Source organism: Nelusetta ayraudi, unplaced genomic scaffold, assembly GCF_046127955.1.
Source record: "Nelusetta ayraudi isolate G7.1 ecotype Tasmania unplaced genomic scaffold, CSIRO-AGI_Nayr_v1 ptg000031l, whole genome shotgun sequence".
Classification (NCBI taxonomy): domain Eukaryota; kingdom Metazoa; phylum Chordata; class Actinopteri; order Tetraodontiformes; family Monacanthidae; genus Nelusetta; species Nelusetta ayraudi.
In genome coordinates this window covers 4,670,840-4,695,955 of record NW_027466081.1, presented here as the reverse complement: position 1 = coordinate 4,695,955, position 25,116 = coordinate 4,670,840, and the positions used below count along the sequence as shown (strand labels likewise).

Below are 25,116 nucleotides of genomic sequence, written 5' to 3'. Positions count from 1 at the left end.
TCTTCCTGTCACACACCCACCCACATGCACGCCCTTGCTCAGCTCTGGTTGAAGCAAATGCTCGACTTTCCCTCTGGGATCCCAACTCCCCGAAGCTGCACGCGGCTGATGGAAAACAACCACAGCAGTTGCCATGCAGGAGAGTATTGGGGCCAGTTTCTCTTACACCTTAGCGCAGGAGCAATTAGCCTACATCGTTTTTAGGACGTGTCACACTTTCACATTGTCCGCTGATGCCACAGATAAGAGAGCTGATTCACCCTTTTAAGTGCGAGGTTGCACAACTGTAATCTCTTTACAGCCACCAGCCACCTCCATCAGCCGAGGCTGGTTTGCTTGCTCTCCCGGGTCTTACTTTTAATGTTTTGTAGCGCCAGTTCGTCTTTCTAAAAAAGCTCCAAAGTGGCCCGGTTTCAAAGTGCCTAGCGAAGGGCTTTTTTTATACAGACGTAAAGAAGAAAAGGAAGTTGCTGGCGAAACCCATCAGCGTAAAGACCCGACACGGGAAGAGGAAAGAACCTCATGATAAGTCAGAGGTGGAGCGGATCCGTGGAGGGTTTTATGAATGCCCGAGTGAACTGGCTGAACTCCAACTGTTAGCCGCCTGTGAACGGGAGCCAGAATCAGTGGAGCACTGCTAAGCTTACACTACGGCCTCACACGCCTCAGATGACCCAGTCCCTGAGGACTCCCCTGCATTACACGTATTTACGTCAGTAGCCAGGTTTACTATGCAAACTTTGTTTTAGTTTTTTTTACATTCTGATTGAACATTTGCGGTCGACTATTTACATGTGACGTGATCCCTTCGAACCGGTGCCACTACATTTATTCAGAACAGCTGTCCAACAGCTGTGCAGACTGATGAAAACATCACGTAATTGATCAAAGATCAACGTCTATTGTATGATCAGCACAGTAGTTGCAATTGTTGTTGCACTTTTATGCAAGAAACAGCTCGATACCAAGGCACTTCTACTGGAAGTACCAAAGAAGGCATGCGGCCGGCTCTCAGTTCACTATTTTTCTTGTTTTCCTTCCATCTTAGTAGTGTGTGTTAATGTTCAGCTCAATGAGCTTCTATTAAACGGCTAATTCTGTGGAAGCCCCCAGAGAGCGTCACTGTGCATTTACGTCACGACACAGCATGCGCATAAAGAATCCAGTCGGACAACTTTCTGTTTCACCGCTTGCATAATAGATATGATGAATATAATAATAATAATAATTTTACTTTTGATCAGGAAAAGGAATATTCTACCCCTGTGAAAGCCAATGAAATTCCATTCGGTTGAGGCTTTGTTTATCCTGATTGATTTGTTTATATGGAGCATTTTTATTATTATTCAGTTTGTGCTTCTAACTCGAATGTATTATGGAATATTGGGCTCCATGTAAACCCAGCCAGTGTAGCTCAGCAGATATTTTCTTCTTATTTTTCAGCATTTTCCGATGTGTCAGCCTCAGACATATAGTAGTTCTGTCACATCAACGGTTTCTTCTTTTTCTAGCTTGCTTTGACACTTTTATCGCAATGGAAAGTGAGAAAGAGACAAGAGGAAGGAGGGAAGCAGCTGGACTTTCCACTCTTGGACATCATGTGGATGAAACCAAGAGCGACAATGAAAGAGGCTTTGTCCTGTGCTGGTCACATTTCGGTTGTTGCTGACAGGCATTTCTACAAGTTGGTTGAGAGAGCCACATCATGTCTTATAATGTCTGGTATGCTCAGAGCTGTTTTTTAAAAAAATAATCATATTTAGGAAAAAAAGACTCCTGGGAGGGGCTTTAGCTCCCCTTGTGACATCACAAAGTGCTAATTCCCACAGCTGCATGTCTTTTGGTAAACATCTTCCTCTGTTGGACTTGTTTTCTTCCGACGGTCAGATGTTGAACGTTAGAGAGGCCCGTGGAACCTTGTCGCGTGGTGGCGTTCTCTTCAGCGCAGCGGGAAAAAGGCCTCAAATATCTTCTCTATGTGTCACTGAATTGGAACAAACTCCACACTTTAAATTGCAATGGCATTACAATGGGGTTCAGTCGCATTTGGCTTTACGCATGGAATGTTAGAACCAGTAGTAACTTCAAACGCCGCAGGATGCTTTTATTTTGTATTTTCGTGACCGTTGGTTCAACGTGCTGCTGACTACTTTTCCCTTCTCCCCTCCAACATTCCTCATCTGTCCTCATTTGTTCCTCTGATCTTCCTTCACCTGTTTTTATTCATTTATTCTTTTGGGTCTTGCAGGTCTGCGGTCGTCCCTCCTGCTCTCCGGACTCTTCATGCTGCTCGGGGCGGCTTTGAGGAGCGTCCCGCTGGCTGACTTGAAACTCAAACGATGGTAGGACTCTTCTTTGATCGTTATGGAGGCTTCTTCTAGGAGGGTCTTGTGATATCCAGCACAGTTGTGCGACTTAAGAGAATTTCCATAATTTGATTTATCGGGAATATTCTCCGACCAGCTGCCACGGGCCGTTGGTAGACTTTAAGGGCTGCAGAAATGCTTGCCAACTTCCCCCTGTCTAACGAGGTTACCGTAATTTATGGCATTGCCTTCAGAATTAGCAAGTTAAAGAGCTCAGACATAAAGAAAGTGAGGCCTTGGAGCCAGGTTGTGCACAGTAGCAGACGCAGCGGCACTGACACTGCCTTGAGAAACTTCCACCCCATCCATGACCTGTCTGAAAAGAAACCAGGAAGTGAACACTGCAGACTTATTCTTTGAAATCTCTCTTAGAAGCTGCCTTGCTCAGGCCTGCACACACAAACAGCCCTGCAGCATACTTGGCCCTCTGTTTACAGCCTCCTGCTCTAACACCCAGTGTCAGTGTCTGGAAGGAGACAAGAACAAGGTGGTCTGAGGTGTTGCCACTGTCCTGGAAGTGTTCGTTGTAGCTTGAGAAAGGGATGATTTGCCCTTTGTCCTAGTTACACATTTCAGAGAAGTGAAAGCCAAAGAAAAGCGGATGCACCTTTCACACTTCCTAAATAAGAATTTTACTTGAAAAGAGTGCAGACAGGTGTTTTGAACCAATGCCAACCAAACCAACCAACCTAAACAGCATCAATATTGAAAGATGGAATACTAAAGTATCGACTACTGACCATCAGGCAGACATTAATGTCAATGCTAAATGGGGTAGAACATATATATCAGACACGAGACCGTAATAACCAAATAACAGCTCCACCAGGAAGCATTTAGGTGCCAGAGGAGTTTGACAGATGACTGTGAAACCTCATTTCTATTTTTTTCCTTTCCCTCTAATGAGACGAGGCCATTGTGAGAAAACATGACAAGAATCCCATTGTTTTCTTTGTTTCGTTTTCACTCTCTAATCTCGGCCTCTCTTTCACAAAGTGCAAGGTCCGCTCATTTATTCGTTGCCCCCCCCCCTTTTTTTTTTTAAATTTCGCCCACTGTTTCCCAGCCGTAATCTTGCCAACGATCCCCATTGAGCTCGTCAATGAGGTATATAATGTGAAATATCAAAGGAGAGGTGTCGCGCCACGGAAGGAATCTCGTATCGGTTTCGCTCGGCGGCTTTCGAGAATAATTTCGCAGGTAAATGAACAGCGCTCTTGGCCCTTTGTAATGGCTCCCTCTCTGTTCGAAAGGAGGCGGTGGTTAGAATGTCATTAATGGAGGCCTTGGTGAATTTGAGGTAAATGTAGGAGTTAAAAAAAAAAATCAGAATTTCCTCGAGTGATGTCAATGATGATGGCAGGCTGGAGGAAAATGCACAGTTTGAGCTTTGAATAAAACTTCATTGTCTTCTCTGCGTTTCTAGTACAGACCCCCCTCTTCACTTACTGGGAACATGTTTGCGGTCTCTTATCTAAGACCCAACCTTCTATAGATTTATGCGTTGCACAACATTGCAGTGTGGTCTTGTACATACATGGAGACAAAAAAAGACTCAAGTTATGTCACACACAGGACGCTCAGGGTCAGAGGAGGAGGTCAGTTTATCGCAGGGCCACGTAGAGACAAACAACCTGTCGCACTCACATTCGCAGGTATCAGTTAGCCTAACGTGGACGCCTCAGATTAAGGGAGGAAGTAGCCTGAGTACCCGGAGAGAACAGAGAAAACGTGTGAATCCCACCATCCAGGTGGGAATCAAACCTGCAACACTGCACCAGCGTTTCTATGAAATCATTCTTTTAGCGAATTAAATAATGCAGTTTTTGTGCAAATTGCTTTCTTTAGGAGGTCTGACTCCGGGTCAGGGTTACTGAACCCAATTTAAGATCTAGTGGAGCTGCCGTACATGATTAATATACCAAAAGGCTCTATGGATATCCAGAAAACAGCATATTTGGCCTGCAGGATGTTCGCTTTTGACTTCCTGCTTGAACGGATGCTTTGTTAACTCAAAGGACTCCGCGTTGCACCCCGTCTCCTTCTACCACTGCATAACAGCATCATCAAGGCCATCCTAGTGTACCGTTCCACCTGCCTTTTCAGCAACATCTCAGTCAAAAACCACTCCAAGCTCCCGTCCATCACCAATAAGACCAGGGAGATAATCGGTCTCCATCCGGACACAGATATAGGACTATGCCACAGTCATAGCAGCTCTGAATATCAGACCCCGGAGAGACAGGAGGTGAACTGCGCCACGGCGCCCAAGTCTATGTCAATATGTTCTGTCTAAAGTGTGTATTTGAAAGTGTAACGATGTTTGTTGTGAATGTTGGTCAAGCTGTGCGGTGCGCTGGTGGAAAAATCATTTCCCTATTTGGGGACAATAAAATCGAATTAATCTAATCTTGTTTGACCTTTTGGAACTGGGTCTGAAAGTCTTAAATGGTTTGACCTGACACCTGGCTGGGAGAGGTTCCAGGGCATTTTGTGATATCACAAGGGGCTGATTCTATTTTCACAGCTGCATTTTTTTCCAGCACACTTTCTGTAAAGTTGCCATAAATGGGTCGTTTGGTCTTTGGTGTTTGTTCCTTGCATGGTATTGAGAACAAGACTTCAATATAATGATGTTTTCATAATGAGGACGAGACCTTAGTTGCCTTCCGCCAAAAAAAACAAAAAGGAAAAAAAACAAATACACAGTTCAGGCCGATCTGCCGGCCTCCAGGGGACGCCGAGGAGTAAAAGAGAATGAGCGATGCGAGGCAGAGACGCGAAAACAAACCACGAGAAAGCGAGGAGGATGAGGGACAGGAGATGAAAACGTGTTGAGAGATTGGAGAGAGGAGAGCTGAAGGGAGACGGAGAGGAGAGCTTCCCCCTGAGCGGCAAAGTTATCCATGTAATCTTTTATAGATCTGTGGGCATTAAGAGCGGAGCTGAGAGTGTGAGAGAATGCCAGGGAAAGAATAAAGAAAAAAGGGGGGAAATTAGGATATTCAAGCCAGATGTGGGTGATAAAACAAAATAGTTTGAATTTATTATATCTTTTTTTTTTTATTTTATTGAAAACCACAAACCTGTCTGAGGTGACTTAAAGTAAAAGTTCCTCCGTTTGCCAGGAATTAAGTTTAAGTAAGACCACATTTAATTTTGATTGTCTTTTTTCTCTCCCCCCCCCCAAAAAAAAAAGCATCCCAGATGCTGAGATTCGTCTCTGTGCTTTTTTTGGGGAAGAAAAATACTAACTAAGAAAAAAATAGAAAGGGTTACACGATTAATAATGAAACTGTTTTCGGAACGAACGCCACCCTGCCTGTGTTCCGAAACGTCTGCGCCCTCTTATTTTTCATTTTAGAGGGTAGAATTAGTCATCCTCAAGAGTGCACCTCCCCAGAATCATTTCCAATCATAAATAAATGGCTCTTGTTAATTGGAAATAGATGAGAATCCCCCCGTGGATCGTAGATTCGATCCACACAGGTGGGCCCAACCTTGGAACGGTTACAGCGCTTGACTCTGCGGTTCGGTGTCGGCATTGCTGCTCGTCGCCGGCGTCTGCGGACCTCCGGATGAGAAACGCTCCAACTTGAAAGGAGCGCTGCCCGGCTCAGAGCCGCCGTGTTCATCCCACGACGAGGACGACCCCTCACAGGCGTCGGCTGTTGTGAATTCGGTTCCCTAATTAAGGAAAGAAGAAAAAAAAATGGAGGCAAGCGGCGACAATTCTTGACAGATTTGCATTTTGAACGTAATGGGCCACATCTCCACAAGCCATCACGTTAAAGGGTGGCGTCGGAGGGATGATCTATTTGTTGATATGATCCTGCAGTTCCCTGGAGGACCAGCAGATGTCAGTCTTTACTTTTCAAAGTCCCCGCTTCACACTTTGCTCTTTGTTCCATCGCCTCCGGTTTGCAGGGTCCCCCCCCCCCCCACGCCCCCCCCCCCCCCCACACACACCCCACACCCCCACACCCCCATCCCTTGCTCCTCAGCCTCCTACGGGTCGAGATGATGTACTGTTGCGCTGTTGTCGCTTCGCAGGCTGCGGGCTTCTCTAATTGTGCTGGGTTCAAGGGAGATCCGGCTGCATTGAAGCCAAGCTCGCGTTTCCCCCTCCTCCTGTGATCAGGAGACAAGTGGCGACAGTTACATCCAGCCTTCAGAAGTTCCCCTCGACGGCCCCCCCCCCCCCCCTGCAGATCCCTGTTTGTTCCACATCCCGTTTCATGTCTGGAAGGCGACTACCTCTCCGGCTGTTTTTTTTTTTTTTTTTTTTTTTTTTGTGAAACTCTCCCGAGAAAGTAAACCATCTCTTTCTTTTTTTTTTTAGTTTTTCCCATTGTATTTATATATATTTATTTCTTTTCAAGAAATCAAAAGCAGCTGTGAAGTAGTGTGCAGGGGAAGTTCTCCTCGTCTCCGCCGCGCCTTGTGTGAAAGCTCTGCTTCCACCGCTTCAAAAAGGAAGTTCAGATTTTGGATAAGGGAAGGAACGGCACTGCGGCATCACCGTTTGCCGAGCTTTAGACTCCTTTTGAATTAGCGTCATTTATCTTGATTTTTTTTATTGTGCTCCTTTTTAATGTCTTTACCCCCCAACCCCATTACTCTCCTTTCCATCTGCATTTAAAGCGATCAGATGCCAGATCAGACGAATGACTGATGATCAAAACACATCGGTCCCGCGGCAGGCTTCTTATTACTCCCGTGATTGCCACTGTGTCATTTTCTGGACAGAATTGGCCTGGACGTTTTCTCAGCGGCAGAAGAAGCGGCCCCGTCTGGCGTCTTTGTCTTGCTCGGGCTCAGATTCGGTCTGACAGCATTCATCAATACTTATTAACTTAATCATCTTGTGTAAAAATAAATAAATAAATAAATAAATTCTCTGTTGGAATCTTAGCCCCCCTCCCCCGATGGCGTTCGCCATTAATCCTCATTGCGTGCCGCGTTCAAGGTTGTTGTGTGTTCGCTAGTCAGACAGAAGGATGACGTTAAGTTTTCAATTGTACCTCTGGCAGTTTGCAGTTAGTTGAAGGACCCAGGCCATGTACATAGTGCCGCTAGTGCGTGGATGCATTAAGCACCCCAACAAGATGTCTTTAGAATGTGTTTGGCAGCCTCAAATGTGCGAAAACGCATAGTTCTAGTGATGTCACAAAGGGCACAAGCACGTCCGCCTAGATTTGTGCCAACAGCCCCAGGTAGGTGTTGGCTCCGCCTTGGTTTGTCCCCTTCCACACATGTGAAAGATCCATCAGTATAAGCAGGAAGCTGAAACTCCAGGCTGTGAACAGCGGGCTAACTATGCAATTAGGTGGCTAACTGACAGCTTTACTGGTGACTGGTATATAGACAAACGTCTTAAAACTGATTTAATTGTTACCAATGCCCACAGTGAATACTGTCAAACGAAACAATAACTTTGTAATTTGGATTTCTATTCAATGTTCACACTTTGTGATGTCACAAAGGGCACAAACACATCACCCTAGGTTCGTGCCAACAGCCCCAGGTAGGTGTTGGCTCCGCCTTGTTTTGTCCCCTTCCACACATGTGAAAGATCCATCAGTATAAGCAGGAAGCTGAAACTCCAGGCTGTAAACAGCGGGCTAACTATGCAATTAGGTGGCTAACTGACAGCTTTACTGGTGCCTGGTATGTAGACAAAGTCAGCAGTCAGCTGTGAGACTGCAGTGCTTCTTCATCTGCAGGAACGTGGGCCGACGTTCTGATGGACCCCTCTGTTCAATGGTTAAGACATGTCAGCGTGGGCATGTCTGATATAAATAATGCCAAACAAACACAACACACAACATGACAAATTATTGGAAGATAGTTATCATTAGATGATACATTCATCTTTAACATCATGAGACAGACAAGAAAATGTGACTCACAAGAATATGAGTTTGTGCTTTGGGAGTTATGATGATGATGAAACCATGATAAAATGCCTCTAATGGATTATGACATGATGCCCAGAGGACAGCAGTATTTTAACATGCATACACAGAAGCCCCATTATTTCAATAGGCATCTATTAAAACCCAACGCTTTCAGTTAATTGTGCAGGTTAGAGTTTGACCCATGAAACAATGCAGGGTTCTTTTCACATAAAATAACCCTGCAACAGGAGGAGTGGGAAGAATGAAAAAAAAAAAAAATGCGACTCGCGGAGTATTTTCGGAGGGGCCAGCGGGTCTGAGACGTAGGAAGGAGAGTTGCGTCTCCAGCCAGTCCACCGTTGATCATCACTCTGTGTGTTGGGCTATGACGCATCCATCCCTGAACTCCCGAGGCAGCAGACAAAGTCAGAGGGAGTAGAGAGTTGAAAAGTGTGAAAACTGCAAAGAGTAGGATGAAAGTGGTACTTTTATGTGTTAAGTTAAAAGGTACTGCGTGTTTTTTTTTACAGTACAAGTACAATGTTTATGCAAACATTTTTTTTATGCGTGTCAGTAGTCTCACTGAACTGGGAAACGTCCATCCTTTGTCCCCTGTGCTGAAAACGTGAATAAGACCATGCAACGCTGGAAATTATCCCTTTGTGATGTCACACAAGGCACTTATACCTCATTGACGCCACTACCAAGTTAGTGACAACACCCGTAGCTTGTTTTTGTCCCTTTCCAAATATGTCAAAAGATCCAGCAAGGCATCAGTTTTAGCTGGAAGGTAAAACCAGGAGTTTTGGGTGGAGGCTGTAAACAGTGGGCTAAATATGCTTCTCAGGTGATCTGTTTTTGAATGTTTTTTCATGAAGCACTGATTTACTGCGATCCAGAATGAAAGACAAAGGGGGTATACCTTCTTTTTTTTTTTAACTTTGACTTTGCTCATCTACCGAGATTTCCAAAGACCTTAAATAGTGAAGAGCAGACTTGAGTGAACTCGCTGCCCCTCTCCTCCTCCTCCTCCTCCTCCTCCCTCTCTCCTGCCTCCCCGCTGTATCTGGCTGCTTCCGTGCTGAGATGGCTCTCAGACGAACGATGCTCCGACCGAGCCGGGAGACAATCAGCCAATCAGGGGTTCGTCTCTGGGGGCCGGCTGTCTGTGTCAGACACTTCTGGAGGGGTTGGGGGGGGCGAAGAGAGGTGCTGCATGGTCCGATAGCATCAGGGGACATCTGAGAGTACATCTCCAACAGATTAGTTTGCAGGTGCGCCGCTGAGATTGTACGCAGCGACTTGGACCGCAGCTCGAGCGGGTTATCGCTCACGTCCCCCGAGATGACTCCGTAGCCTTTGACTGTTACGGAAAATTCATCATTGTTCTGAAGTTATTGCCTCTGGTCATTACTTCCTGTTTTTGGGGAGCTGAAGAAATAACAGGGAGGAAGGCTAGTGCATCCAAAGTCCTAAGAAAAAACACAATGTTCCTTTCAGTCAAGACTCCCGACGAGGTGAAAAGCGACGTAGCCGACAAAAGCACTTGAAAGCTGACTTGCATCTTTTCCGTCGTTTTTCATTTCTGTCATGTGCAAATGGAACAGCAGAAGGTCGGAAGACAAGCAAGGCCAACGGACTGAAATGTTCTCAGAGATAAGAGCTGCTGATCTTCGTAAAAAAAAAAAGGTCTTTGAACAAGGATGGCAGCCTAAATGTTCAAACGCTATTGTTTTCAAATACACAATCAGTGGTTAGTCACCTGATCCACCAGGTGGAACGTTGAAAAAAACATTTTATTGTTTAATGAAAACCATTTCCAATGTCTCATTAGAAGTGATTGAGAGAATTCCATGTGTGCAAGTTATCTGTGGACACACTAAAAGTAGGCTAAAACCCATGATGCCTTCTTTACTCTTGTATGGTTTTGCACACACAACTAAGTGTGATTATAGTACAAAGTTTTGTTTTGGAAATATTCACATTTTTAGTTATTTTAAAGAATTCAACTTCTGGAACAATGGCCACACAGTGGTCATTCTCTAAAATCACATTAAATTAAACATTCAAAGCAACAAATTCTCAAAGCCATCCCATAATGAGTTCAGCACATCCTTGCTGATTTTCAAGCACTAGTAATGTTCTGAGAACATTCCAGTAGATTATTTCATGGAGATGGTTGTGGCAGAGTTAAATAAAGAAAATGAGTTTTGAACGTGTGTGTTGTCTCGCCCGCTTACGGGATGGAGTTACTCAGACATACGGACAGCAGTCTGGATCAAATCTTTCCGAGATGGTTACGGACAGTGGATCGGAAAGATTTCAGACTCGGAAGTGTCGGCGCTTCTGGACCCGCCGAGGTGCCGGATCCTCAGAAGCGCGTCTCCGCGCCGCGGGAGACGACGCTTGTGTAACGCGAGAGTCATTTCAAGGTTGAGAGTGCAGCACAGCAGCTTGCGCCGCTTTCCCTCCCAGCGGGAGGCGCGTGATTTCATTTCCCCTCTCTCTCTCTCTCTCTCTCTCTCTCTCTCTCTCTCTCTCTCTCTCTCTCTCTCTCACACTCTCTCCAGGTTCATACACGGAGGCCAGTTCCTCAACGGCTTGGCCGGCCCCACCATCATGAGCGCCGGACCCTTCCTCTCCACCACGTGGTTCGCCCCCGACCAGAGGGCCACGGCCACGGCCCTGGCCACGCTCTTCTCCTACCTGGGGGGCGCCGCCTCCTTCCTGGTCGGCCCCCTGGCCGTGCCGGCCCCCAACAACACGGCAACGGGCCCCAAGGCGGCGGAGGCGGGGGCGCCGGCCATGTCCGACAGCTCCATCCGAGACAGCATCCAGCTGGTTATGTATGCAGGTATGAGCGGCGCGCAGGAACCCGCCAAGGGCGCGCGGGGGGGATGGGGGGGGGGGGGGGGATCGATAGCACACATCATCTTGACATCTTGTCGGCGCCGTCGAGGGAGATAAATAGCATCTGTTGATGGGATTGCGGGATTTATTTTTTTTTCCGCCGAACCGCCGGTTATCTCCGAAAAGTTGATCGTCGACACGGTCGTGCCTAACGGGGGTTCCGAAAATTAAAAAAAAAAAAAAAAAATCTCGGGAGAAAACACGCATGACGGGACAAATTGAATCTCTTGTTGCTTTGTTTGCCCGGAGTTGTTCTCCCCCCCCCCCCATTTTTTTTCCCGAAAACGTCCTGCGATTTCATCCGTAGCCAGGAGGGACTCATGTTGAACGCGCCAGCCGCCACCTTTACGACGCGCCGCATCGATCCGGCTTGTCGTGAATCTTTGCCGTGTCCTCTCTCCGCCTGCAGAGTTGGCTGCGGTCGCCCTCCTCTTTGCCGCCATCCTGCTGTACTTCCCGTCCCGCCCCCCGCTGCCTCCCAGCGTGGCCGCGGCCAGCCAGAGGCTCAGTTACAGGACCAGCATCTGCCGGCTTCTGAGGTATAAGCACACGCACACACACGCACACACGCGCGCACACACACACACACACACACACACACACAAAGAACATGCTGACGTGGCATAATCACGAGGTCACCTGCAGAAATGCAATATCATCAGACACTTTTAGGGGTGGAACGAAATCTTCTGTACATTATTCATGGCTGTCCCCGTCGCGTCCTTCATTTCAAGCCCCGCGTCCGCCAGGCGAGCTGAGGAACTTCCTCCTCGAGCCTGCAGAGTCTATTTGAAATCACTCTCGGTCGTTGTCCCTGCTACATTAAATCAGGAAGGAGAGCACTCTTAAAGCAGCTTTGTGCACCACCTCTTATGCTCTCTCAATCAGTCGATTAAGTTTTTCAAACAGGTGTGCGTCACATAAAAAGTTCTAAGAACTCATCAAAAGAAAACCCCTACAGGGGCATTGGGACAAGAGCTGCCACCAGAGGGGTTTGTAATGTGCAGTTCAGACGCGCCACATTTGCTCAAAATGTGCTGTCAGTTCAGGGCAGCATGAACAGGAACAAGCTATCCACCAATATATGAACTTGTGAGTGTTTTCAACTGCGCTAGTTGCTAATTCCGGCGTATTTCCACTGAATCTTGTACGTAAAGTTTATTAACGTGCACTGTCGCGTCGGACTCGCCAAATCACATCCAATGGCATCTCGAAGCGCTTTGCACACCAACTGGTTGTCCAATAGGCTGTCCAATGACCAAAAGGTTGGCGCTTCAAATCCCGCTCCATCCCAGTCTGCTTAACCCACATTGCCTCGTACGAATGTGAGTGGATGTTGGGTGGTTGGGTGACGGTTCAATGTAAAGTGCTTCGAGTGTCTAGAAAATCACTATATAAATGCAATCATTAACATAATAATAACATATTAATAACATAATAGCATTGTTCTTATTAATATTATTATCATCAACTGATCCCTCCAGAGCAAGCGAGGCACGTTCATTGTTAGCACCTTTGCGTCGGTCCTCCAGCAGCAGCAGCAGCAGCAGCAGCAGCAGTCATGTTTCCTCGGCCCCGATGCATTGTGCGCTCGCCGCTGTGCCAAGTCGAAGAGGTGAGGAACTCGCGGCCGGGGAGAGGTTGCGGAATCTTAATGAAGACGACCGCCGCTCACCATCTGTTAGGGGTTCTTATCAAAGAGACACCTCGATCCTCCCTCCAGATTAATTACCGAGCGCTGATGTGTGGAAGCCAAACCCTGGTCGAAGTCCCGGTCAGTCGCCGATACCGGCTGCAGGTTTTCTCGCCGCCAGGGAGAGAGGAATGGGATGTTTTGACAGGGGTTCCTGGAGCTCGCCAGTGCAACACTTGTGTTAATGAATCACCAAAAAAAAAAACAACAACGTTGATTTTGCTCGCGGTTACCCTGCAGCACCTCCCCACCACAGTTTCCTCAACCCTCATCGGCGCAGGAGACGAGGCAGCGGCTTTCAGAGGTGGGAAGTAACTAAGTACAAATACTTTGTCACTGTACTTAAGTAGATTTTTCAGGTATCTGTACTTTACTTGAGTTTTTCTTTTTCTGACAACTTTTCACTTTTACTCCATATATTTGTACACAAATATCTGTACTTCCTACTTCTTACATCGAGTAAACATGTGTTTTACCTTTGTTTTTAAAAGATACTAAGTCTTTTCAAAGTAATTCACTTATTATTTTATAGTTATTGCTTGAAGTGGAGCTATTTGAACTATGCTGTTCGGAAGTACATCTTTAGTACACTGAAAAATGAAAGTGTAGAAAATAATAACTTTTGTTCTTGTTATTAAAAATGTAAACATTGAATAATGGCTCACTGGACACAGCTAAAAGTGATTAGAGTTTGTTTGTGCTGCAGTTAAATAAGACAAAAAAAAAAATAGTATTGAGATTACCAAAGCTTTATTATTTTTGCTAAATTATCAACAGATGTGTTTTATTAATGGCAAAAAATAAAACTTATTTTAGTACATTTCAGAACCTGTGCTGTCTTACTCTTACTAGAGTAAGAAGTTGAATCATTACTGACTGACTGACTTGCTTACTTACATAGTATTTTTTTTTTTTTTTTTTTAGACAAGTATCAATACTTGTCCTGAAGCACAGAATATGAGTACTTTGTTGTCCACTCTGGCGGCGTTGCTCCAGCCGCAGCTCCAGCCGCAGCTCCAGCCCGGCCGCTGGCAGTGAGTGGGCGTTAACAGGCTGCGGGAGAGACAGGAGAGGCTCTGGTGATGACAGCTGGGTGGCTGGCGGAGCTCTGTGGGCCGCCGCCGCCGCCCCCCAACCCCCCACAGGAGGAAATTGTTTCTTCACAGTGCCGCGCTTGTCACCCGGCACGGAGAGAAGAGGCCCGAGTCTTTGTTGGAGCACTCAGACTCTCAGATGACAGCGAGCGGGCCGATGTGAAGCCGACACTCACTCTGGCCTCACCTCCGGCCGGCAGAAACAAACGGGCCGTTCTTGCTTCCAGGGGTTTCTGCTGCGCTTGTGATAGGACGCCTTCCAGCGGCCGGTTTGGGCTTCCTGTTGTATCTCTGTCCAACAAGCTCAGAGACCGAGGAAGGGAGCCGACATAGTGCGATGCATCATCTGAGAAAAAGGAAATCCATCCCTGCAAAGCAGAGATTGCAAAAACACTCATATTCTGTACTTAAGTAAAAGTACTGATACTTGTGTAAAACATAAAAAAAAATGATTTATTGTTTGCCTTTAATGAAACGATACATTTGCTGACAATATAGCATAAAGGAAAATGTTGTGACAGAATAATCTGGTACATACTGACCAGAGGTCTTGCTTGAGCATCTGAATCATTTTGAACAGCTTTGGTACTCTCGGTACTCTCAATACTGTTTTTCTTTTTCAACAGCAGCACAACCAAACTGTGATCAGTAATAGTTATGACCAGTGAGCCAGGATTTGATGTTTATACTTTTAATAGCAATAACCAATATTATTGTCTACCAATATTTATTTTTCTTGTACTGAAAACGTAGTGAACAGCGATCCCAAAGCTGAGGTTTTCGAAGCTAATCTCCCTCGAAAATACTTATCCACTTATATGTTTAACCACACGATGACATAGTTCAAATAGCTCTAGTAATAGTGAGTGAATTACTTTAAACAGAATTTGTATCTTAAACACTTTCAAACGCAAAAGCAAGAAGCATGTTTTTCCAAATTAAGAAGTAGAAAGTACAGAAATACTCAAATAATGTACAGATACCTGATACTTAGGAACAGTACCCAAATATTTGTACTTGGTTACTTCCCACCTTTGCTGCAGAGGCAGTACTAAGCAGGATGGACTGTAGCCGCCTGATTGACTGGTTGATTAATCGGTTGTTGTGCCTCACTGGTTAGACAATGGTTTGTGTTTATTTAATGAGACAAGGAGGAGGGACGCACTGACGGGGTCATGTGTGGTTAGCAGCGCCTTCGCTGCTGGAGTAGCACCTGCACTAAAGAATCTGGTCGTCTCGTACGGGGGCTCAGACGAGGCGGAAAGTCAACATATTCAAGTCAATTATCTGCACGTTAGTCTTAATTATATCACCAAATTAAATTCATTCAGTGCGTATAATCCACGGTACAGTTTGCTTTCCGCCAGATAGCCTTGTCGCTAGCCACCGTCCGTGTGGGCCTTATACCAGAGCTCAGTTTTACTAGCGCCGTAAAAATATTTTAAAAGGCGAAGCATCAGTATATAAAAGCTACTGAGCTGTACTGCTGGGAAATAATTGCATCGATTTTTTTTTTTTTTTTTACACATACACTTACGTACGTAGATTGTTGTACTTCCCAGCCAATGTAAGAGACGGGAAAAGATGCTGTGCGCGGATGTGGATATTTAACTTTAGTCTTCTCAGCGATTTAGTTTTCTTCGGCAGATGCCACAGTGAACAAATCTGCGTCTTTGTTTTTTCTTCGGGAAACATTCCTCTTGTTTTCCGAAAGCCCCGCGAGAGCTCAAGTAGCGCAGGCTGTCAATGCTAACGGAAAACTAGCGGTTGGTAGCCTGGTATCCAGTCAGTGATGTATGCCTCCATCCATTTAAACTTGCCAAGCTCGGAGCGCTGGCTAATGATCTTGGGCGCGATCAGGGGCTTTCCAGCTGCACACATCTGCTTCCACAGCGGCAGCCTAATTAGAAGGCCGGACGCCTCTGCACGTGGCGCAGCGCTATCATTGCGTCGCGATCGGCGCGCGGGGGAATGCTAAACAGCCCCGCCCCCGCCCCCCTCCCGAGCACGGCTATTGATGACGCCCTCCTCCGCAGTCGTACTCACTTTCGCTTTGAAACTTGTCATCCTGATGCATTGATCCCCTGCGGGGCGCGCCAAGGACAAATAGCACTTAGCTGATGACACAGCCGGCTTTGAGACTCCTTTTGAAAATATGTCAGAGGCAGCGAAGGAATGAGGACGGAGAGGGGGGGAAGAAGAAAAAAACCCTACCTGCTCCTTTTTTTTTTTTTTTTTTACCCCAACATGGGCCTCTTTTCGTTTGGTTATCTAAATAAGCTCCCAGCCGGGGGGGGGGGAAGGTCCACGGATATTGATTTCTTGCTGTTGTGGCAAGGTTAATGAAAGGGTTGCTGCTGTAGAGGCAGGAAGAGTGCTCCATCACGGAGCCTTTTATGACCGTCCCCCCCCCCCCCCCCCCCCCGTGCGCGCACTCTCTCACTCCAAGGCCGTGCAGTTTTCACACCGCTTGGGACAAGACAGGAGATTTGGACGAAGGCAGGATGTGTTTGTTACAGGTGCACTGTGCCTCCATCCATCCGTTTCTTTGTCGTGAACTGAATACCTCGGCAACACTTTGGCAAAGACCCAGTGTGACTATCATCTCTCATGCTGGACATGCATGAATAAATATCCTAAAAAGTGCGACACGTCTCCAGAAAACAGCATATTAAAGCATAATTAGCCTGCTGCTAAAACTGATGCTAGGTTGGACCTTCCATACAGCTGGAATGGGACGGAAACAGGACGGCCTCATAGTGGAGAGACACTCGGCGTCTACTTTAAAGTCATCATTTGTACGATTCAGCTGCCCTGGCCTATTATCACGTGGGTTGCCTGCAAGGACGCGCTCTTTACAGAGACACTTCTCACACCAGCATCAGCACCTCTTGGGCGGCTATAAAAAGCTAGCTCATTATTCTCTTCCTGTTCACAATGGGAGAGGCACTGGAAAGGCTGGAGAAAACGCACGGGGGAGAGGCAAGAAAGAGAAGAAAAACAGAGTCGTCAAACAGCCGGACAGGGGCGACCTGGCAAGAAGGTGCTGGGCACGCAACCAGAGTTTGATTGTTCCATAGCAGCCCAGCTGGGTGCGCTGTGCTGTTAGCAGCGGTTCCATTCTCCATGTTACAGGTCAAGGTATTGGAAAAAAATTAATTGGGAACTATTTTTTTAAGGTAATGAAAAATCACCCAGTGTTGCTTTAATAGTTGCCCCCGACGCCCACATCACCCAGTGCCCTGAGACGCTGTTTGTTTATGTTGAACACTTATTTCCCTGTCTACATTTGAATTCACTAATAATAATCGCAGCAGAGATAAACAAAACAGGCCCCGGGACCGTTTCCCAGGAGTTTTACGATGCACAAGGCGGAGGCAGAATACATTGCGGGGGTTAAACGGCGTCCGAAAAACAAAAACAAAGAAAGGAAAATAAAAGAAAATAAATGGCCGGTGTCTCCACGGTCTGCCCCGCTGCTCTCGTCGTTGTCTGTCAGGTTGCCTTGTGATTCCAGTCACATTGTTGTGGGTTGAGGAGGTGGTCGCGCCGCTCCTCATCAGCACGCCGCCTCGCCTGGCGGAGGCGATTCAGCGTCGGCGTTGGGCGTGATTGCGATTGGTTTTGCATGTGATTGGAGGGTTGCGTCCTGCTGTATTTTGAACAGGCGCTCGTCGTGTGTGTGTGTGTGTGTGTGTGTGTGTGTGTGTGTGTGTGTGTGTGTGTGTGTGTGTGTGTGTGTGTGTGTGTGTGTGTGCAAGCGCGTTTGCACGCGTCGTGCATGCGTGACTAGACATTTTTTTGCAGAGTACCGTGAACTTACGACATGTCAGCAGACTTGAATTATTGTAAATCTAGTTCAGTTTTGAAGCCGCCGCCGATCTTAATTCCGCGGCCCTCGTGCTCCGCTCGGACCGAGCGCCGTCATTCGTCAACGGCAGGGCGGCGAGCGGAGCGGTCAGCTGACGGAGTCGACAATCAGCCCGGTCGTTTGTCAAGCCGTAACGCCTCCGGCGTGACACCGCGGCGCCTGAAAAGCGATTGCGAGCTGCAGATGCGATCCAATTTTGTCCGTCGGACGAATTAAACGGCAGTCTTGTTTACGCAACATTTGTATATATATATATATATATATATATATATATATATATATATATATATATATATATATATATATATATTATTATTATTATTATTATTTTTTTTTTTTCTTCAGACGCCGAGCATTAAATCCCCTCCCTCCCTCCCTCTCCCCCCGGACGACGTGCCGCAAATAGTGACAACTGCTCCATTTAGCAGCGCTGTCATTTTTTTTAATTATTATTATTAAAACAGGCAATTCACTGCCAAGTAAACAAGTGATCATTACATTTAATGTCTAAGTACATCATCCAGACAGAAATGCGACTAGATTCTATAGATTCCGACGCGTGTTGTTTTTTTTGTTTTTTTTTTCACACATTGTAGACTCGCGGCTGAATGAGGTCCATTTACTCTCGCTGTGAAAAGATGCGATATCGTACATTGATGATATCACATCCTTCTGTACTTTCAATATTGATTCAAGCAAACTGCTGCGCTAAGCGATTGGTGTGCTTTGAAACTCCAAGAGGTCTTTTTTATTCATTGTGGCCGAGGCCTGCAATAAAAAGTAAAAGCCTGGTCGAGAGCAGGCAATCGTAGACATGGAGTGTCGCACACGTGTCCAGCTCGACGTAGAAATGTGTGAAATATGTGTCAGTTCCGCTCTACATTTGCAGGGATGTTCTCAATAGCTGTGTTTCCATTGGCCCTAGAATCGCACAAAACTTAAATATTGCAATAAAAAAAACACCTAAACTTTGAACAACCTCTCAACGTAATGTGGACAAATGAAGGTACTGTCAGTTACATACGTCAAAAGCGGTTGTGTGTCCAGCTGTCCTGTCGTGAACTGAATATTGATTATCCGGCGCTCATTTTAATGATTTATTTTAAACATTTGGCTTTTTTTTCCTTTCCACGCAGTAATGTGAGGTTCCTGATGATCGCGATGGCCTACGCAGTCCCAACAGGAGTGATCGCGGGCTGGACGGGGGTCCTGGACATGATCCTCACGCCAGCCAAAGTCAGCCAGGTAGGCCGGATGCGTCTCACACACACACACACACACTCACACACACACACACACACACACACACACACACACACACACGCACAAACTCGCAACACAGAGACTTTGTCTATTATGAGAAGCTGCAAAACTATTAGCAGGAGAATGTGTACAATAGATGAAAGAAGAAAAACACTCATGCGAACGACCGTCAACTTAGAATCACATGTGGGTTAAGTACAAGCTCGCTTTACAAACCTCGCCCGATACTAGTGGCAGTGTCGCCCAGCGGTCTGCGGTGTCCTTCCTCAGTACATGCGAGACACATTCCTCAGCATCGATGACCCACTCGGGAGGATTTGGCGACGTCTCTTTGCCACCTCTCGTCTTGCCTGTCTTCCTGCCGTGAATCCCCACTGTTTCTTTGTTTTTTGGAAACCCTGAAGTAGCCATCAAGTCGCCTCTCGCTCTGTTCAACATCCAACTCTCCGCTGTTCGCGGCAGCAAAAATAGATCCCACCCCCCCCGAAAAACTCCGCAGCCGCTTCGTGCCGGCGCGATAATTAACCTCGAGGCTGCCTCGCGAGCGCGTGGGGCGTTCGACGTTCAACGTTCAACGCCAATCTCCAAGGCAGCTGAACCTTTTTTTTTCTGCCGGGGCCTTTATTAATTTCCTGCAAACCCACTTCAAAATTCGAGGGCCCAGAGAAGGCGAGCGAGCGAGCGGGCGGGCGAGGGAGCGAGCGGGCGGGCGAGCGGGCGTTCGACGGGGAAATCAAGGAGCCGAAAAAAAACAGTGCGTCGCACCTCGCCGTCTTTTCTGTGTGTGTCACACTCATCGAACCTCTTCTGAGCTCCTCGTCCTGTCTTTTTGTGAAGGATGTGCGTGTGTGTGCGCATGTGTGGAGGGGAGGTGGGGGATGGGCGGAGGTAAATCAATTGCAATTTATCACCGACTTCAGTCGGAGGCGCGCCGACCAAGGGGACGAGGACGAGCTGAGTGGGACTGAGAGCGTTCGCACAGGTCCCAGCGTGACATCACCAATTCCCCCCCCGGTGTGGTGGCAGCGGCGGGTGGCGGGTGGGGAGTGGGGAGTGGAGAGTGGAGAGGGCGTCTCTTCAAGGTTGCCATCAGACGGGCGCTGCTTGAGACGAGATCACACGGCGGAGGGCGAGACGGAGGAGGCGGCAGTTTCGCTCACCGAATTGTTCTTGGGTTTCCGTTTGTTCTCGAAAGTTTCTTCCCCCCCTCACCCAGCGCCGCTTTTATCCGTCCTGGTTCACGCGTTCGCGTCGAGAAGAAAAGTGTGCTGCAAAGAGCTGAGCTACATTACAGGTTTAGCTCCCCCCCCCCCCCCCCCCCCCCTCCTCCTGCAGGTGCTGAAACTTTGCGCCGCGCATCCAAACACGCTGTGAGGGCGAGGAGCTCCCGCTTCCGAAGCGCCTCCTTGTTCTCCCGCCGACAGGGTCTTTGTACTCCAAGTTAGGTTAGAAGTAAGATTAAAGGAGAAGAAGAAGACAAAAACACAGAAGACACAAACGCTTAAAGTCTCCGCCCTTTTCGTAAACTCGCCTGAAAAGCCGCGGCGGGCTTGAGCATGCGAGCTTTGTCGCTTCCGTCAGATCCCGACGTGGGAAGACGCAGCTCGGGGAGATGAAATTAGCATTTTACACAAACGCTAACATGTGAAGCGCGTTCCCGCCCCCTTCTTTTCCTCCCACCGTCGTCTTTGTCCTACTTAGAAGCTTTCTACGCTCCGCTCTCGCGCCACCAAGTTTCTTTTTTTTTTCCTGTTTTTCATCGCCATCGATGACCCAGTCAGTGCCTCCGTCCGGCCCCGGCCACCCTTCCGTCACATACGTCTGTGCCCGCGTTTCTCTCTTTCGTCAACTTTTTTTTTTACCCACGGCTAGCCGTGCGTGCTGAGGCGAACATACGGGTCAGCTGCCGCCTCGCGTGGCAAACCTTAACTTGAACTGGCACTTATTCGTGGCAGAGGTCCCGTCTGAAGCTCGCCTGAGTTGTTAAACGATTCCACCGACGGCGGCGGGGGGGGGAGGGTGGTGGGAGAAGGGGTCGGGGGGGGTTGGGGCAAATGAACCTAACCAACCCTGCGGAAATCGAAAAAAGCGTTCTGCCGCCGAGCCGGGTCTTCCGCCTCCAGCTGCCACGCCGGGGGGGGGTTCACGAGTTCAGCGAACCTGAAATTGACTCTGGTTCTATGAAGAGGAAGACGTACGTGCATACACGCGAACACACACACACACACACACACACACACACACGCACACACACACAAACGCCACCTCGGCGGCGCCCATGTGGGGCCCCGTTTTAGCCCGGTGGATTTGACTCCTTCCGTTAAAATGTGTAAATGAGCCCGGGCCTCAAGTGGAGAAGTTCAATTTTATCCAGTTTAAGTGAGCATTTAACAGCCACTAAATGCCTTCAGCCCTGCAGACGCAGCAGCTGGCTGCCTGGCCGGAGCTGAAAGCATTTGGCGCTTTTCTTCAGCGCAGCATTTTTAGTCTTGCCATTTCCCTTTGCTTTTATGTGACCAAATTTTTATTTTATTTATTTATTTATTTTTGGAATGCCCTCACAGTGTTTTTACAGCACTCTTCCTAGTGGGCTATATAAATGTGGAGCAGAGGATACTCATTTGTTTTTACCGTGTTTTTTCTTGGTTTTTGTTTAAAATTGTGATTGTTGTTATTGATTATCTGGCCAAAGCTTTTTGATTGTATCGTATGCTGGGAAAAAAAAATTTTTTTTACACCTGAGACGACAGTAGAGTAGCCTTGCATGGTTACTAACCACCACTTTTGCTCTCTAGCAAACCGCTCATTTAGACTCCCGTCTAACACAAAAATTACTATCCTGCTGGAATTGGTGTTTTTTGTTTTTTTATTTTATTTTTTTAAATAATACTTATCATTGTCCGAAAGGGCGGCATCGCATTTGCATTCTCATGGAACGTAATGCAAACATGGCGAAACTTAAGGTTGTCGACTTCATTCTGACTTCCAAACATCTTTTTCTCGTGAACTTTCAAGGTCGTCCTCGTCCCGAACGGCAGGATCGCCGAGTTTCGATCGCATAGAATGACTCCCCGACACGTCAGTCGCCTGCTGGATGCGACTTTCACCGTTTAATGATTCCAATGGTCCACTTTTCTCGGTTGTGGACTCTTCTTCTGACAGTTCGCTGCAGAGTGCGATGATGATTTTATCATGAAGCAATTAACAAAAACAATAACCCGACGCTTCAATTTTCGCCTCGACGAATTTATGTTGTCGCCGTGTCCGGTGGCGATCGACGGCAACCAAACACCTTCGTCGGCCTTCCTATTGGCTGCGCGCGGCCGCGGTTGTGCGAGTAGCACTTTGCTCCGTATCGATCCTGCTGCCCGCGGCCGTGGCGTCCTTCCTCCTCACTTAAAAGGCTTTGCGTATGCATCTTCGTCATAAATAAGGCAGGAAAAGATACTTTCACGCATGTACACACACACATACATACACACACACACACAGCGTCTCCTACAGCCATTTAGCGGAGCCGGTGACTGACAGGCCTCGGCGGACCTCAGACACTTAGCGGCTGCTCTTTGTCCGACTCTGTCCTCACAGTCACGGACTGCATTTTAAACACCAGTAACCTCCTCTCCTCTCTCCCCTCCTCTGTCCTTCCCTTCTCTTCTTTTTCACCTTCCCCTCCATTGCCCCCCCAATGCACAGGTCGGCGCGGGCTGGATTGGCTTCTGGTCGACCGTCGGCGGCTGCATATTTGGAGTGGCGCTGGCCAGGTGAGTTACCGCCGAACTACGCGCTTTTTTTAAAAAAAAATTTTTTATGCCTTCTATATGCCAAGTTGGTAAAAAAAAAAGCATGAAAATGACATCCCATATAGTGGGGGAGTAGAACATGATTTTTTTTTTTCTGGTCTGGTGTTAAAAAGTCTCGCTGGAAAGGTTAAACAACAACAGCAACAGCAACATTTCGCCGGTGTTCTGTCATTTGTCTGCTGCTGCCGTGGCGGGCAAAGTCGCAAACTAAAAAAAATAAAAGGGTCACAACCAGAAGAGACCGGCTAACCGCAGGTTTAAAAAACAAAAACAAAACACCAGTTTCTCACCCTTGCGAGCACAGCTTTCAGTGACCTGAAATTCTGTTTGACAAAAAAAAGGGCCAAACTACATAGAAGACGCAGCGTTTGTGTGGGCCAGGCCATCGTCACAGTGGCAATAAGGAAGCCTCGGTGTTCCAATAAAAAAAAGTGCCATTTTAAATGAAGCCCTGACGTGACACTGACTGAGGTGCCCGTGCGGACATTTATTCATTTTTATTCCACTAAATGGTGACACTCGGGTCATTTTTGACCTGCCAGAGCAGTAAAGCCCACATATTACAAGTGCCACTCAACTGAGTGTGCAGTTCACAAACTGACATGGCTAAAACCCAATATTTGCCCTCGCAGAAGAACATGTTGTGATGGGTTTGACTGCGCATTTGCTGCCTTTCCAAAAGGATTAGAGACCCGCAACTTGTTGTTTACCCCCCCGCCCCCGCTACGCACCGTCTCTTCATATACAATCCTTGGCCGGTGACTCTTTGATAGAGCGAGGGCGATAGATGCTAATGCAACAGCCACTTTAACCTCGCTGATGGATAGTGGAGCCACGCCGCGAAGACAAAGTGTGGAGTCTGCACAAGTCGTTCCTGCCGGCCGGCCGGATATATTTTTATGGCAGGCGCCCCCCTCCCCCTCCGATCAGCACATCCACGTTCGGCCCCGCCCTGCTCTTAAAAGTCGTAATCAGGGGAATGAGCCCATAACTCGCCATGTTAATCAATGGAGCTGCTTTTGGCGGCAGGGGGATGAAAGCCGCCGTAAACAGCGCCGTTGGTTACGCCGAAGCGACGAGCTCCCCCTTCGCCACGACGGCCGGGTTGCTCACACGTTGCCTGGTTTCGCATTTGTTTTTTGTTTTTTTCACGTGTTGATGATGCGAGCTTAGAAAGTGCAATTTGTCAATTGCGGAAACGTGCCTCTGTGTGTTCCCCTAAATGTTTTTTTCAATTCTTTCTCATTCATTTTTCAACGGGACACAGATCTCATTTCCATATATAGTCGTCGCACACTTGTCAAATAATGATGGAGACAATGACATCGCCAAGAGAGTGATCTCGCCACTTTCGCCGAGGGAGTCGAAGAGTGAGAAACCTTCAGGGACTCGAGATGTTTCACAGGAGCAAAATTAGTCTGTGCCATACAAACCTGTTGCTATGGCGGCAGACGTATCGCGAGTACATAACCGAACATCTGAAGAATGTCTGTACATCGACGCAGCAAATAATGGGCGACCGCTGCTGCATTGGCATTGCGTGGGAGCGCATCGGCGATGCATGGTGAGCTTTTCGCAGTGGCGTCAGTGCCTGAAAGAGCTAAACAAGAGCTGCTGAGTAATCAATGGTTTTGACTAATGGATAGTGTAATCAACTGAAAATAGTCGTCAGTTGTTGCCCGAGATGCAGCCTACATTACAGTGAAGCAACAGGTACATGTTAAAAGTTAGGGGGCCTTTAATTTAGGACCGTTTTTGTTCAGTGCGGTTCTGGTTCGAGATGTAAACTAGCTAGCTAACTCGTAGGTTTTTTTTTTCACTGCCAGAGAGCACAGCTGAGAACAGCATGTAAACCCAAAAGTAAGAGGCTTCACGCTCGCCCTCCTAGCATTATTATGCTGGATATCATCAAATCAACCCGAGTACGGAGGGGATGCCCTCTGTTACCCGAACTCGAACTTGAGTTTCCAAGGGGCCCACTATAAGAGACAGATGTTGTCGCCTTTGGAAACACCACTTTGTAACATTTCTGGTCACAGTCGGCGGCTCTCCGGTTTTATGACGATCCCCAGCATAATCTTAGCTAACGTTAGCATTAATTTGGAGCATGTTTCATGCTATTTGCCTGTGTTTATTGACACGTGTTTGCCAACCGTAGAGGCTGTTGCAGCTGCTCCGACAGGCGGGAGGAGGGCAGGGAGTCGAGAAAAATGATA

At 47.4% G+C, this 25,116-nt stretch overlaps 1 protein-coding gene across 1 annotated transcript in view; it reads left to right on the top strand.

The window, feature by feature from the left end:
- The window catches only part of slc49a4 (solute carrier family 49 member 4), a 42,935-nt gene that overhangs the window by 1,772 nt on the left and 16,047 nt on the right, over positions 1–25,116 (top strand). Inside the window, exons 2-6 of the mRNA XM_076031006.1 lie at positions 2,249–2,342; positions 10,837–11,120; positions 11,586–11,715; positions 18,971–19,079; positions 22,794–22,861. Coding sequence (XP_075887121.1) covers positions 2,249–2,342; positions 10,837–11,120; positions 11,586–11,715; positions 18,971–19,079; positions 22,794–22,861 — 685 coding nt within the window. The remainder of the gene's footprint in view (positions 1–2,248; positions 2,343–10,836; positions 11,121–11,585; positions 11,716–18,970; positions 19,080–22,793; positions 22,862–25,116) is intronic.